Genomic DNA, 16,797 nt, shown 5'->3' with positions numbered 1-16,797 from the left:
GCTTTTATTCCAGTCACATGCCTATCGAAGGCATGAAACATACAATATGCCCACGGAGACACTTTTTTCTTAATTTTAGATTTGTTATCTCATATGTAATTGTTTGCAGTTGTCATTCTTTGCGCACGGCACTGACATGAAACTGTGAGTGTGACGTGACCGTGTGTGACAGCACGTGCTCCCCCTGTCTGCACTCGGCGAAGATGCGGTTCAGGCCCTCAGTAAACAGTAAACTGATTTTGCACCCGATTTCTGCTGTTGACCGGGAGTAATTTTCCATTAGCCATTCAATTGGAACCAAACTAATGTAACGTGTGCAGTGTCTCTCTGGAATTTTTTAGGGGGGTAGACAACTTTTAAGAATTAAAATGTTCATTACAATAAACAATAAATACTATAATCTGTCATTTTACCTGCTAATCATTGTTAACAATTGTTTCATGTAAAACTTTAGAGGGACCAGGATGTTTATTTAATAATCATTTTTAGTTCTTCATCTTGTGCATTTGGCTATTTTCCATAATAACAGACTTAAACGTTTGTTAAACAGCTTTCATGATTCAAGTGAAGCATTCACAACTAGAATTTCACTAAAGATTGGGGTTTACATGCTGTTTTAATATCAGCTTTTTCAATATTTAAAAATATATATTTTTTTATTCTTAGTCTCGTGTCTCTTGTTGCTTTGCGTTACGAGAAACCCTTTGCCTGTAAAACAGCTTGACTGAAGTGAGCCATGCATTCACACCTTAATTTACCTAAAAGATTCACAAGCCATTCTATTTCACACATACAGAATGACTGACAAGTATCAGATTCTACAAAAAACTTTAAGTAAACTGATTTTGCACCCGATTTCTGCTGTAGACCGGGTGTAATTTTCCATTAGTCAATTGGAACCAAACTGAAGTAACGTGTGCAGTGTCTCTGCAGTTTTATAAATCAAAATGTTCACATGAATGTTAAATAATAAATAACGATAATTTGCTTGGTAGACTAATCAGTGTTGAGGAAGCTTTGAAAAAGGTAACTGGCTAAATAATCATTGTTTACAATTGTTTCATGCAAAACTAAATAAGGTGAATTATCATGTAAATTTAGCTGAGGTAAACCTTAATCTGTTATTTAGAGAGATCAAGATGTACATCTAATAATACTTTTTAGTTCTTTGTCTTTTGCCTTTTGTTGTTTTCCATAATAAACCACTGAAATGTCTGTTTCAAATGTCAGCTATCATGATTCCATTGAAGCGTTCACACTTACAATTTCACCAAAGATTGGGGTTTATATGCTATTTTAATTCACACTCACAAATTGAGTAAAATGTTTCAGATTCTACAAGAAGAAATACATTTATTCATGAGCTTTTTTAATATTTAATAATAATTTTCTATATTTTTTTATTCTTCATCTCATGTCTCTTGTTTTTTGGACTATGAGAAACCCCTTTAAATGCTGTCATGACTGAAGTGAATTATGCATTCACACCAAAATTTAATTGAAAGGATTCACAAACCAACACTTACAGATTGACTGACAAGTATCAGATTCTACAAAATAAATATTTTAATATTTATTTACAAGCCTTTCCAATTTGCAACCTCATCAGGAAATAACATGTGACTTGTTTGGTTAAACAGAGGCACAAAATGAAACTAAACAAAAGTAGCTGAAGTAATTTCACAGTTTAACATGACTTAAAACCAGGTCCAGACAGAATCTGCTGACATTTTTTGCAATGCGCTGAATTTTGTTAAACATCTGCGGATTTATGCGGAATTATTTAAGGAGTATCATAAAACCCTAGAATATAAAACAAAAAATTAATACTTTTTAAAGTTGTATTTAATGTTTACAATGCAAATCCAATTAGATTCACTTTATTTTGCAAACAAAGCAATGAGTCTCTTATACAATATATCTCCAAAAAGATAGAAAATATTACTTTACAAACTGTATTTTCATATTAGTCAATAATATTACTGAAGTTAGTTTAAAAACTGAATACATTTAAATTTACACACATTTATTCAAGTGAATAAACAGACTCAATGATGGGCTAAAAATCAGCGGAAATCTGTGGCCGCAGATTCCGTGTGGGCCTACTTATAGCATTTTAATTAAAAGATTAGAAGTGTGGAAGAGACTTTTCTTGGCTAATGTTCTCTGAAATTTCTTTTATTATCAAAATATTTTCGCAGTAACACCAGTAGGCTATTTTTATAAAAGTTTTTTCTTAGTCAAAATTATTTAGGTAATTGTTTTAATACATCAAACACTTTAGTTATAAATTTAGTAAAAGAGTATTTATTTTCCATAAATTAACTTCAGGAACATCAATCATCCATTCACATTCTATAAACGGATGTGCTATTTGTTCAAATATTTTTTCAGAAGTTATTATAATAATTAAAAAAACTTTTTTTCTTTTTTTGACAATTAGAAATGTGGTTGCATTAAAAAGAAAAAAACTGAAGATGTAGAGTTGTAATGGGATTAAGAATGAAAAATTCTAATTAAAATACATTTTTATTACCAGTACATGTCTAAAGAATCCAAATAATCTGTGTCCATGATTGAAATGCTTCTCCAACATACTTACAAACAATTCAAGCAGTCAATTCTTGATGGCAGCTGTCAGCTTTTATAATGGCCTTTCTGATTTTCAAGATCCCCGCGCGTGCTCACTAGACATCATGAAAAAAAAATCCTCTCCAAGTTATGGGCATCAGTCTGTCCTGCTAGGTAACAGGGCGAATAGCTACTGCACCTGGTAGAAGACAAGCTGGCGGCAGCGGTAAGACACTTTTCCTTTTTTTGTAGCTCATTGCAGTAAAGGTAATAACTATATGCAAACATCTCGTATCACAGTATAAAGTGATTGTACACGAATATTGTGTAGTTACGCAGAGTTAGCTCCATTAGCCAGAGCACAGAGAGCTTCTGCAGCATTCGGCTAACTTCGTTTTTTATTTAAATAGCTTGGCAGAGTTATTTTTTTTCTAGTTTGGTTTAGTTTTAGTTCGTATCAGCAAAGTGAAATAGTACACAAATGAGCAGACGTGTAAACTGAAAGGATTAGCACAATAGCATGCTAGCAAAAGTGGCTCGCTAATGCCGCGACAAGCTGCCCACTGTTGCTAGGCAACAGAATCCCATCGGGCGAAAAGCACAGTAAGCTGTTTATTCTATTACCCGAGAGAAGGGGTAGTAAGATGCACCACTGACAGCAATGCTAAAGCTTCGATATTGTCAGCAGGATGGATGTGTCGTGTTGTGAATCATTCTACGTTACCTTTGCTATAACAGTCCTTTTAGGTCATTTATATTCTTGCGCATTTAATTTCTTTGCATTTTTAATGGTTTGTTTGGCAGAGATATTAGTGCAACGATGTTTATAGTACGTGGGACATTCTACCAGAAATGTACATTGTCTGTCCCTGAAATAAAAAACATAAATACAGGCAACAAAAAGTATTTCTTCCCAAAAATTTCTAAAATGGACTGATAGTTGATTTTTGTAAAAGAATATGTCATTTATTTGATTCTCACATTTGTTTTTCTTTTGTAAAATCCCTGTCATTGTCCTTGTCCTCAACTCAATTGAACCTACAGCTTTAATAGTTTCGTTAATTAGAAAAAAAAATCTGAAAAAGCAAGTTTAAGTTGTTGTCATTCAGCTCAATCAATTAAAAACATGAAATTATAAATAAATTCTACATACAAATACTATAATTTAATTAAAAGTTTACAATTGTCTCCATGTTTCGGTCAGTCCTGTATCATCTGCCTTAAATTAAACATAAAATGCATATAATACATCTTTAAGGCTATGACTCAAATGAAGTGACATCATTGCTGGCAGTGTTCAATGATTTGTTCTATCATTTAATTAATTGTATGATTTTATGATTTTTTTTATTGTATGATTGTATTATATTGTTTTTTTGAGGACGACAAGCTTAAGGTCAGGCCACATGTTTTATAAGCAGCAGATGTGCCTTAACTAGAACACTTGCAAGCCTTTGAGTATGGACTTACAAAAATACTAGTCTATCTAAAATGACTATAATATGGGATGTGAAAGTTTGATACACAATATGTAAATCAAATAACTATTATGGTTAACTTCCATAACCCAACTGTACTCAGATCATTTAACATGTTTTATAGTCTTGTCATAAATCCCCTATAATTCTTGTTTCATTATTAATTAACAAGTTACAGGCAGAATTATTTAAATTTTTTGTATATTTAAATATATGTTGTATAAAAAATATAACTATTATTGATGTATAATAGTTATTGTACTTTTTTACTTTATGTTTTCTGATGTCTGATCCATGTTGGAGATTATTGGGATTGCTTTGTGCATGCTAAGCTCACTTACCCTATGTTCACTTCATCGCTGTAATAACATCTGTTTATTGTGTTTGACAGGAGCAGATCTGATCTTGCACTTCTAGCTGAGCCACAATGCTAGTGCCCATCTTCACACTTAAACTGAACCATAAAATAAATCCTCGAATGGTTGCTATTGGAAAGTATGATGGAATACATCCATGCCTTACCGCAGCCACACAAGCAGGGAAGGTAAAGTAAAAGAATTACATAGTATGTATCCCAATTCAAATACAGCCAATGTAAATAGATCCAGAGTTCAAATATATTCATACAGAGAGCAGTGCCAATTTTGTCCTTATTTGTTGTATGTGATTAGAATGGACTTCATAGAAGTTTTAGCTATGCCAGTTTTAATCCTCTATCCTCTTTACAAATTAACAAGCAGCATCTTTTGGTGCTCTTGAGTGTGTGCATTTGCTATTAAAGTTGATATTTAATATGCAATAAGTTAACTGAACTTAGCATATAATTTTCTAGGGTTTCATTTGCATTTTTCCCACACATTACAATCCAGTTTTTATTTTTAAACCTATCCAGGTGTTTATCCACAACCCTCACACTCGAGCCCAGAGACCAACAGCCCACCGGTTGAGTCAAAGCACCCAGGACTCGGACATCTCACTGCTTAATATCAACCAGTCAGTCAGCTGTCTGACCGCTGGCACTTTAGGACCAAAGAGCACAGGGGACACGCTGCTCGTAGGCTCTCAAACCAACCTGTTGGCCTATGACGTTCATGACAACACCGACGTCTTTTACAAGGAGGTAACATGACGTGATTGTTTATAAAATCCCTAATTTAGAGTGGATTTCCTACTCAAGTTGTTGATATCAGATATTAAACCTCATTTTGTAGAAAATAATACCTTACCATAGACCGTGACAATCAAACTGTATTGTTGAAATGAAAAATACAGAAGTTTTTTATTACAAATGTCAACTTTTACTATGCAAAAATGCTTTTCTTCCTTAGAGCTTTTTTATTTCTAGTCCAAATATCTAAACAATTTACAGGGGTGGTCCACTACGATATCATATTTTAAACTTTAGTTGATGTGTAATGTAGCTATGTGAACATAAGCAACATCTCTGAATGTAATACGCTCAAAGTTCAATGCTAAGGGAGACATTAGCTTTTACAGAATTAGCCTAGCAAAGCCGACAGCAAACAAAGATTGGGGACTACAAAAAATAAACCCGGGCTAGTGAAATCACAAACGCTTCAGGTTGCATGCATTCACCATGTGCATAGACAAAGGGGCATGACCAGAGGCGCTGCAATGTTATAGCAGAGAAAGCTAAAAAGTTGTCCAAACGCTGCTATTTCCATAGAGCTTGTTCTGTTTGTGTATTTGAGCTTCCAAAGAGCACACAAAGAGAGATGTGCTTACAGTTTAATTTTAATTATGTTCCAGATAATTATAAAAAATGATATAGCTAGCAATTGACAAAGGACAGCTTCTAGAATCTCTCCCAGTTCAGTGCTGGATTCGGCTAAAAACTCCTTTAAAAAGGAGTAGCTCCAACCACAATAGAAGCTGTGGATTGTGAGCCACAACAAGTATTTTTATTTGTTAAAATTGTTCTATTACATGGATAGTTACTAGCATTAACGGTATGTTGTAGCAAGGACTTAAACAAGGATGTAATCAACGGGAAAATGCTGTTCGGCACAGTTAACAATTTTGCTATAAATTCATATTCATCCTTCAAACACCCACAATCTTCACCAGCGCTGCAGTGTTGCTCTATGCGGCCGCTTTCCATGCATTCTACATCTCAAATAATAAACTCGCAATATATAAGTGATAGTTTCATATTACTTACACATGCTTATTACGCAAATATATTTTGAAGACACTTTTTTAAAAATTTTATTTTACAGAAGAGGCATGAGGTTCAGGCTCAAACTGATACCGCTAACAGCTACTCTGACTGACTGTATTTACACAGCGCAAAAGAGCATGCTTGTAGGGGCGTGATGCTTTTCCTGGTGATGTGGAGCCGATCCCCAAATCACAGCACATTATGTTAGCTTACCAATCAGAGCCTCTTGAGGGCGGGCATTTTGGAGGAACTAGGAAAAATAACAGTTGTTTTCATTTTAGCTAAGCAGCTACAGTCAAATTAAGATATAAGAAAAAATAATGTGATTTACAAATGAAGCATGAGCACACATTGCTTTGCATCTTATGAAAACAACCAAGTCTTAAAAATACACTTTCTACCACCCCTTTTAAATCAAGAAGCATTTTATAAAAAAGGAAAAAACAAAAGAAAAAAAAATCAAGTTTTATTTAAAAAACAAATAATCTGCCACTAGGTTGAGTAAAATAGTTGTTTTAGTTTATTTTTCTTGATTTAATGAGAAATTAGCTGATTTTTTTTTCTGAAAACAAGACATACACATGCTAAAAGGGGCGGGATTGAACAAGATGATAAGATATAAAAAAGCGAGCAATTGGTCCATATTTTTAATTTAGAGAAGTCATACTTTCGTCTTCGATTGGTCTCACGCAGTAACAAGATTTGATTTTTACAGGTCAGAGTTCACCAAGCTTGAACTTTGCAACGCAGTGAACTGTGGAAACTTTTTGCATGAGCTTGCGTTTCCAGTCTGCCTCATTTGTGTGCGTATGAAGTCTGAGGGGCGAAAAGTGCAGTGTGACCGACCATGGCTTAACTATTATATTTCAAGTAAACTTAGACTACCATTGTGTGAAAAATGAAGCTTAAATAATATGACTGGTATTTTCAGAGAAAAAAAAATCCATATGATTTTTTTATTAACTAAAATAAACCAGAAATGTTTGTTGCGTTTTTATTGCATAACAGGTGACCGATGGGGCCAATGCCATTGTTTTAGGAAAACTAGGAGATATTCAATCACCCCTTGCCATCATTGGAGGAAACTGTGCTCTTCAAGGCTTTGACTATGAGGGAAATGACCTGTTCTGGACAGTAAGATCATTTTGATGGCTGTATTAAATTATTATTTGAGAACTAGCAATATGTTAAAGGTAAATATTTACGCTTTTTAAAGGTCACTGGAGATAATGTTCGGTCACTTGTGCTTTGTGACTTCACTGCAGATGGCAAGAATGAGGTGAGGCATTATGCTTTTTGTTTTTATTTCATCATAATGTTCACAGTTTTTAAATATTATAATTCCCCATGTTCTGTCTTTCCAGCTTCTTGTTGGCTCAGAAGACTTTGACATCAGGGTGTTTAAAGAGGATGAACTGGTGACTGAGATGGCAGAAAATGAGGTAGGAATCAGTGCTATTTTATTATTATAATTTAGTAACTATATTGTAGTTTTTATGAATATATTAAATTTGTTTTTATTTATATGTTTTGTGTTTTATTTTAAATAATTTGCAATAATTTTATTATATATTTAAAATGTATATTTATATTGTTTATGTAGTTTTAATTTTAGTTGTAGTTATTTTAGGATTAAGTTAAATAAACAAGAAAGAGAAATATTTACTTGCCATCTAGCTAAAATAAATGTTTTTTTTTATTTTAATACATATTTTCCCCAAGGGATCATTTACTTAATTTCATTGAACAAAATGAATTATGGATTGTTTGTTAGTTAAGTAAAATAACCTGTGATATATTACAGTATAAGCGATGAGAAATATAGAAATATCTTGAACCGTGTTGTTTGGCAATTCTGTGGGAAAATTCTTTCTCATTTATCTAGTTTTCGCTTTCTGTTCCTTGTAGACAGTCACTTCGCTTTGCCACATGCACGGCAGCAGGTTTGGTTACGCTCTGGCCAATGGAACAGTAGGAGTGTATGACCGCACTGCCCGCTACTGGAGGATCAAGGTAGTGCATTGTTATCCATTCAACAGGGTTCTCACGATTCATGAAATTTCTGGAATATCATAGAATTTTAAAAGTTCTATTCCAGACATTGAAAGTCAGGGAATTATTATAATTTTTTTGTCCAGGTCATGGAATGTGAGGAATTTTTGTAATTAATTTCAAATTGAACTTTCAGTTTTTTAAAATGTTTTATTACATATTTATTTTTAATAGATTTATTATAAAAAATAATAATCATATTTTTATTTAAGTTTAGCCTATATTATGGTATATATGGTATAAATGGTCACTGACAAATTAAAATATGGATTTAAATAGGCTGTGAGATAATTACTGTTAAGTGTGACATTTTATTGCCTCTGCAGCTGGCATTCGGTCATGTATTAAAAATTTCATTAGATTGATGTAAAAGAATCCTTATTTAATGTATCAATTAATGTTATATTGATGTTATAATATAATTTAGCTCCTTAGAATAATTGGGGCAATTCAATCTAACTTCCAATCCAGCTTTGTTTAGGGTTTTAGCACTAGTATCCTAAACAGATATGACATGACAACACACAATTATAGATATATGTCTTTTTGTCTAATCAGTGCTTATAGGTCTTGAAAATTCAGCTTTTTAGTCTGTGAAAGTCAGAGAAGTGGACATTAGTGTGGGAACCCTGATTTAATATTAAACCTGAATATCCAAAAGAAATTGAGCTTTAAAATGGATTAACTTTCTTTTTTTGTTTCACACAGTCAAAAAATCATGCTATGAGTATCCACGCTTTTGACCTTAACGCTGATGGTGTTGTTGAGCTCATAACTGGATGGTCCAATGGAAAGGTCAGTCTTATAGACACATTTGCCTTGCAATATTTTTATTATATTAGTAAAATCAGATGACTTCCTGTGATTCCATATTTAGATTGACGCTCGTAGTGATCGTACTGGTGAGGTGATCTTCAAGGATAACTTCTCATCCTCTGTGGCCGGGGTTGTTGAGGGAGATTATCGGATGGACGGACAGATCCAGCTCATATGTACGTCTGTGGAGGGAGAAGGTAAGACGATGGACCATTATTATAGATGCTTGACTGTTACCTTTGTGAATTGGCTCAAATATATGTGCCATTCTACAGTACGTGGCTACCTGCCCGCCAGTAAGGAGCTGAAGGGAAACCTTATGGACTCAAGCATAGAACAAGACCTGATCAGAGAGCTGAGTCAACGGAAACAGAACTTGATGCTCGAGTTACGAAACTATGAGGAAAATGCCAAGGTTAGACATGCTATTCAAGTGATGCATATTGATGTTGCATATGCAGTTGTGGCTAGTGGTATTTGTTTGACATAGGCTCTTCCTGGGCTTTCGGAGGGAGAATCTAAGATGGGTGTAATTCCAGCCAACACGCAGCTCCAGACGGCCCTTTCTGTAAGAAGAGCCTCAGAGAGCCAGAAAGCACACATAGAGCTCAACATCTCCACTCCAAATGGTACAGTTAAAGCTGTTCTCTCTCTGTGGTGGGTTGTATAATCCACTTGTTCTAAGCTAGCCGCACACTTGAACTGATTTCTTTAGTCTTTGCCATGATGACAGTACATAATATTTTACTAATTATTTTACAAGATTCTTGTATTCAGCTTAAAGTGCAATTTAAAGGCTTAACTTGGTTAACTGGGTTAACTAGGCCATTAAGGTAAATTAGGCAAGACATTGGAGTGGTTTGTTCTGTAGCCAATTGGAAAAACTTTTTTGAAGAGAGCTAATGATAATATTATTCCAGCAAAGTAAAAAGAAATAAGACTTTATCCAGGCGTCACGGTAGCGCAGTGGGTAGCACGTTCGCCTCACAGCAAGAAGGTCACTGGTTCAAGCCTCGGCTGGGTCAGTTGGTATTTCTGTGTGGAGTTTGCATGTTCTCCCCGTGTTCGCCTGGGTTTCCTCCGGGTGCTCCTGTTTTCCCCACAAGTCCAAAGACATGCGGTACAGGTGAATTGGGTAAGCTAAATTGTCCAGAGTGTATGTGTGTGAATGAGTGTGTATAGATGTTTCCCAGTGATGGGTTTCTGCTGGAAGGGCATCTATTGCGTTAAAAATATGCTGGATAAGGTGGCGGTTCATTCCGCTGTGGCGGACTAATCCAAAAAGAAAATGAATGAATGAATGACAGACATTATCTAGAAGAAAAATATAATATGAAATACTGTCATAAATTTCACTGTTCTGTAAAACGTCACTTGGGAAATGATTGCAAATATTAAAAATTTCACCAGGGGGCTATTAATTCATGATATAGTACCTTTTCTGTACATTCAAAAAATAGTTTATATATCTTATCTTATATATAAGTATATAGTTTAAAAGAAATAAATATGTTTTTTGTTTACATTTTAAAGTATGTATTCAAAAAAAGTAGTCAATCATATGTTTTTTTACTTTATTTATAATACATTTTATAATTAAGTAATATAACTACATAGATAAACTATACAATAAAATAATATAAAATTAGCCTGTAACAACTGAATTTCTGCCCAAAAACATCCTCAGTTGTTTGATGCCATTATAGTTATCTTACAATTGTTTTATATATATGTTTTATTTTAGACATGCTTTTATAGCTAAAATGTGGCAATTACAGACATGTTATGACCGTCAAATATATAGACAAGATTGTCATATACTAATGTCAACAATACAAGGGCCTTTATAAGAAGAATGCATGTCATTTATAAATGTTTTTCTTCTGAATTTCTATTTCATCATTCAGATGTTCTTTAAGATCTTGTGTCTTTAAATTGCTAGTGAACACAGTTAATTGAACAATTAAACCACAATTTGGTGATAATTTTCAAAAACAAGGGAACAAGTGAACAAACTGGGTGTCTGCAGCGTCTTAAAGTGTTAAAAGTTGATAAATCAATTTAGAGAAATGTAAGGTTATGTTACAAGGTAGTGTTGTCAAACGTATTGAGTTTGGTACCAATGTTGATACTTTTAACAACATTATTACAAGGTATTATATTTTGTATACAACGTATAGTTGTAAATTGAAGTTTGTCTGAATTTAATCTTTGAATATTGGGATGCTGGGTAGTTTATGAAATCGACAAAGTCATGCTAGATTTGACATCTCGCAGCTTTGTTGACTGCAGTAACCTACCCAACATCGTTATTCCTGCTGTTCTATGTGCTACCTGCTGGATTAGCATTTTTATTCAGGACATAAATAATGTTTTAGTTTACTATTAGTTTCCTACAATCAGTATTTAGTTAATATACTGTAAGTTAAAATGCTGCCAATGTTACAAATTAAAACCTAAAGTGGCGATAAGGTTTTAAATTATATGAAAAGAGTCTTAAAAAAGGGATTGAATTTCACTGATTATTTTATATACCCTCAAAAGAAAGCATAATTTAACTAAAAGTAGAGATTAAGTTAAAAACAACATTGCTGCAATTTTTACTCAAATGAGGGAACACATTCATAAAGTCTTGCCAAACTGAAACAAAAATGAAAAAAAAAAGTTTTCATGATTTACCCAAACTTAAATGAATAAAATGTGCTCACAATTGAACTAAAATGAGAAAACAATTGGTACAACATTGTTTATACCGCAATGTCAATTATTTATTTCATGTCATGTGCAGCTTTCATTGACATGATGGTAATATATTATAATGCTTGTGCTTCCCTCCTCCAGAAACCATCATTAGAGCCGTACTGATATTTGCTGAAGGGATTTTTGAAGGTGAGAGTCATGTGGTTCACCCTAGTGCTCAGAATCTCTCCGGCTGTGTCCGAGTCCCCATTATTCCTCCAAAAGACATTCCAGTGGACCTTCATATCAAAGCCTTTGTGGGAGGAAAGACAAGGTACATTACAGACTTCATCCAATTAATTACATGTAGAAGATTTGTATAATTTCCAACAGTGCTTGAAAATTAATGCTTAATTTAAGTGTGAGATTAAGGCATCAAGAAATATATATATATATATATATATATATATTGACAGAATTTCAAAGAAATGTCATGATGGAGCATTTTTCTCTCTTCTTCCACATTTACCGCAGTACACAGTTCCACGTTTTTGAGATCACACGTCAGCTGCCTCGCTTCTCCATGTATGACCTTAATGTGGATCCCACAGCCCCAGAACCCACTGGAAAAGTCACATTCAGCATTAATGACAGACCTCAGAGGGTAAAAGGACACACTCACACACACACTAAGGATGGGAATTGTGCCATCATGTGTTACACAGCTATGGGAAAATTTAATTCTTAGTTTCTTTTGAAGTTTAAAGTTGTATGTTTGATTAAAACATAATTTTTGTCTTTTTCTGCAAACTTGTGATGTCATTTAGAGCACAAAATAATAACAAAAAGATGTCATAATGTACAGTTGAAGTCAGAATTATTAAACCCCCTTTGAATTTTTTTATTTTTTTTATATTTCCCAAATGATGTTTAATAGAACAAGGACATTTTCACAGTATGTCTGATAATATTTTTTGTTCTGAGAAAGTCCTAATTGTTTTATTTCGGCTAGAATAAAAGCAGTTTTAAATTTTTTTTAAACTAATTTAATGTCATATAATTATTATCCCCTTTTAAGCTATATTATATAATAAATATATAATTTTTCAATAGTCTACAGAACAAACCATCATTATACAATAACTTGCTGAATTACCCTAACCTGCCTTGTTACCCAATTAACCTAGTTAAGCCTTTAAATGATACTTTAAGCTGTATAGAAGTGTCTTGAAAAATATCTAGTCAAATATCATTTGTTGTCATCATGGCAAAGATAAAATAAATCAGTTTTTAGAAATGAGTTATTAAAATTATTAACTTTAGAAACAGAAATTAGGGTTAAATTTAAAATTAAAATTAAGATTAAAATTAAACTGGGGGGCTAATAATTAAGGCGGTTTAATAATTCTGACTTCGACTGTATATATTCTTTTTTAAACAACACAATACTAATGTTTTTGACTTTAGAAGGGTTAAGAAAGCAATATTTTCAGTCACTAGATGAAAACGTTTGTTATTTTGACCAGTTTTGTGCATAAATAAAATGAAAACAAATATTAAAAACCATCTAAATTAAACAAATTAAAAATTATACTTCAAACTTTCATTTTCATTTCTTCAAAAGCCAACAGATTTTTGTCTGTTGACAAGAGTCTTTCTGTTTAATTTTTGTTTTTTTAATTTTCTGTTTAATTTTGTTGTTAGGAATCTGATTTTAGAACAAACTTTAGAAAATAATTGATTATTTGCAGTCTGTCCATACCATTAGGCTTGTCACTTGAATAAATATAGGTGTTTTCAGTGACCACTGTAGTTTTTCTTTTTTTTTTTTACTTTTTTAGGTTCATTTTAGGTCAGACAGAAAATAACCCCTGTAAATACACTATGAATAATTTGAATACATATAGATATACATAACATGATGCCATAAACATCATGCACTGATACAAGTAACCAAACAAGAAATTATCAGGAAAGCTTAATTATACACTTAATAACTATACAAATGAAAAGGTAAAATAGCACATATTAGGGTGGCGTGGTGGTGCAGTGGGTAGCGCTCAGCTGGGCCAGTTGGCATTCCTTTGTGGAGTTTGCATATTCTCCCCGTGTTCGCGTGGGTTTTGTCCGGGTGCTCCGTTTTCCCCCACAGTCCAAAGACATGCACTATAGGTGAATTGGGTAAGCTAAATTGTCTGAATGAGTGTGTAAGGATGGTTCCCACTGATGGTTTGTAGGTGGAAGGGTATCCGCTGTGTAAAACACATGCTGATAAAGTTGGCGGTTCATTCCACTGTTGCAACCACAGATTAATAAAGGGACTAAGCTTAAAAGAAAATGAATGAATCACATAATAGTCATTTTTCTTTCTTAAATGAAAGGGTACCAACAAATTTGTCCACATCTGTATGTCTGCAGGTCGTCATGTGGCTAAACCAGAACTTCCTGCTCCCCGAGGGCATCGACAGTCCAGACGTCACCTTCAGTGCACTGCGAGGAGGAGGTCTGCTGAGAATCAGCTTGCAGACTAGTGGAGAGGTACATCTATCATGTGTGCTTGTGTGTTTTTGTGATTTACTCTCTGTCTTAATGATTCAAAAATCTTAATTCTGCCTAATCAGATCACACTGAGAACAGACGACATTGATCTGGCTGGAGATCTAGTCCAGTCTCTTGCCTCTTTTTTGGCCATCGAAGACTTACAAGCTGAATCTGACTTTCCTGTCTACTTCAAAGAGCTGAGAGCAACTCTCACTGAGGTTAGGAATAGCAGGATCACTTTAACTGTGTTTTATTCTTTCCGATCTCGCCTGTAGTAATCTTTTCATGTTCATGTTAGGTGGATGAGTTTCACTCAGTGCATCAAAAGCTCACAGCAGCAATGGCAGATCATTCCAACTACATACGAAATATGCTAGTGCAGGCGGAAGATGCCAGACTCATGGGCGATTGGTAAGCATTAATTATTTTGATCCATCAATTATACACTCATGTACTCACTCACTTAAATTATATTTTGTTTTCTAGGAGAAACATGAAGAAACGCTACATTGAGCTGTATGACCTCAACCGAGACTTGGTTAATGAATATAAAATCAGGTCTAATAACCACAACGCCCTTCTCGCTCGGCTAAAATCAGTTAACCAGGCCATTCAAAGGGCAGGAAGGTTGAGAGGTGGGTGGATTATTCTATGAGGACTCCTAAGAACATGTCAATGAGTATTTAATGAGTATAGTGTTTGTTACATCACATTGTAAAGGCATTGCAACTTGGAGGGTAAAACAAAGCATCTTCCCAGACATCCAAAACAATGCTGGGTTAATGCATTCTGGCATGCATATGATCTTATTTTCATGAGCCGAGAGAACTTATTAGTGATAGTTTAATCTAAACAATACTACACTGTAAAAAATCCTGCTGCCTTACAATTTTTAGTTGAATCAAATGATCTTTTCTAGTCATCCCAACTGAAAATGACAAAAAAAAATATTTAGTTAAACTTTGTATAACTTAAAAAAAGTTAGTTAGAACCTGAGTAACTTTTTAAGATAAGTTAAAGCAACAGGAATATTTGTTGTCTTGACTTTTTGTCATTACATTTTTTACAGTGTAGGAATTTATCCATCACACACTGCATGGAGAGACATTTGTAACACCTGTTTTGAGCATAAAAAAATTTCATGATGATTTTGGTAGTTTGAGGGATATCACACCCATGTATTTGAAAGGAGTTGTAGAGATGTCATCAAGCGAGAATAGCATGGAAAACTCCTTATACTTAAAAACAACAACTTCTAATGCATATTTAAGATTTAATAATATTTATTAAATCTTAATAATTGGTATTGTGGTTTCAGAATTTCTTAATGAACAGATCAAACTGTTCTGAAATGCAGTAGAGCATCTTGTAGCACTTGCTGCATTATGACAAAGGAAGACAGTTTCAAAAAATACTGTAAATTATTTACACAGCCTTTGAAGATATTCATGTTTGGATCAGTTCTGCTAAATAGTGTTTTCCCTTTTACTCCTTGTTTGAATTAATTGAAAAACCACCTCATGTGGTTTTAAAAACCTTAAAGTAAAAACTTCATATGTGGGAGTTTTTGAAACTTGCTTCTATTAGGGATATTTTCAATTCAGTTTAATTTTTCAGTTTGAATCGTAATCGAAATGCAGCTTGTGATGTTGATGCACCAAATTCAGTATACAGTGGTGTGTGGCTCATGGTGTGTAATTTCCATGTACTGAACTCTCATTATTCAGCTATGCATAGACAATACAGATTTTTAATTTCTATAACACCTTTAAAATACTGCTCTGAATGGATCAAAAACAACAATAACTTGTAGCTTTTAGCATAAGGATTGGTTAAAAATAACGTTGGTTTGAAATAGATTAGAAAATAAACAGTCATTTGCTTCAGTGATGTGGTTGTCTGTGGTGGTCACTTGACAAAAATCTATAAATTGCTTACATTGCCTCTTTTTATAGGGTTTAATTGTTATTACAACCATTATTAATTCATTTAAAATCCTGTTTTTCAGTGGGAAAACCCAAATCACAGGTCATCACAGCTTGTCGGGATGCCATCAAGAACAACAACATAAATGCTCTTTTCAAGATCATGAGAGCTGGTACTACATCCTCCTGAGGAAGATCTGGGCCTAAATGACCTTCAAATACAGAAGTCTGGAAGATCAGACCAAGTCCCTGATTGGAAATCTTGGAAAGTGGTCAGAAGCCTGATGGAAAATGGGGTAAAGCCTAAATGAGGGAATATATTCAAAATCCAGCCCTCACAGAAAGCAGTTTTGTGTTAGAGGAATAACTGAGTTGATCAATCATGCAGAGACCGTAAAGTGTATTAGCCAAAATGATAGCCAAAGAGACTGTATTTTCTGTACAAATTCAATGTGTGTGCAAGTCGACTGGCATTGTCTGGACGAATTAAATTATTATAAAAATACATTTGTTTTCATTTTTGTTGTAGCCTAGTTTGTTTTTCACAGACTAA

General features: G+C 33.8%; 2 protein-coding genes across 4 annotated transcripts in view; one reads left to right on the top strand and one right to left on the bottom strand.

Moving 5' to 3' along the window:
• nup93 (nucleoporin 93) overlaps positions 1-3,142 on the bottom strand; it is a 44,519-nt gene extending 41,377 nt beyond the window's left edge. For both annotated transcript variants that reach the window (XR_015514150.1, XM_087291493.1), the window contains exon 1: positions 2,603-3,142. The gene's annotated coding sequence lies outside the window, so the exon portion shown is untranslated. The remainder of the gene's footprint in view (positions 1-2,602) is intronic.
• On the top strand, positions 2,732-16,749 carry bbs2 (Bardet-Biedl syndrome 2). Of its 2 annotated transcripts, none has more exon segments than NM_152887.1 (18): positions 2,732-2,797; positions 4,441-4,593; positions 4,942-5,169; positions 7,240-7,365; positions 7,448-7,510; positions 7,596-7,673; positions 8,140-8,244; positions 8,992-9,078; positions 9,161-9,296; positions 9,375-9,514; positions 9,590-9,728; positions 11,941-12,112; positions 12,313-12,442; positions 14,197-14,316; positions 14,400-14,537; positions 14,618-14,730; positions 14,806-14,954; positions 16,328-16,747. In NM_152887.1, coding segments are annotated over 17 exon segments (2,148 nt in total). In that variant the 5' UTR covers positions 2,732-2,797; positions 4,441-4,476; the 3' UTR covers positions 16,435-16,747.
• Positions 16,750-16,797: the final 48 nt, after the last annotated feature.

This window comes from Danio rerio, chromosome 18 (assembly GCF_052040795.2).
Source record: "Danio rerio strain M-AB ecotype USA chromosome 18, GRCz13ab, whole genome shotgun sequence".
Lineage (NCBI taxonomy): Eukaryota > Metazoa > Chordata > Actinopteri > Cypriniformes > Danionidae > Danio > Danio rerio.
The sequence above is the reverse complement of the archived record's forward strand: the minus strand, read 5'-3'. Positions and strand labels throughout refer to the sequence as shown.

Bases quoted from the DNA above. Each gene is read 5' to 3' on its own strand.
- bbs2 (XM_087291457.1), top strand. From the start codon at position 4,477: ATGCTAGTGCCCATCTTCACACTTAAACTGAACCATAAAATAAATCCT. The intron at 5,170-7,239 runs GTAACATGACGT...ATTGCATAACAG, and splicing joins CCGACGTCTTTTACAAGGAG to GTGACCGATGGGGCCAATGC. The intron at 9,729-11,940 runs GTACAGTTAAAG...TCCCTCCTCCAG, and splicing joins CAACATCTCCACTCCAAATG to AAACCATCATTAGAGCCGTA.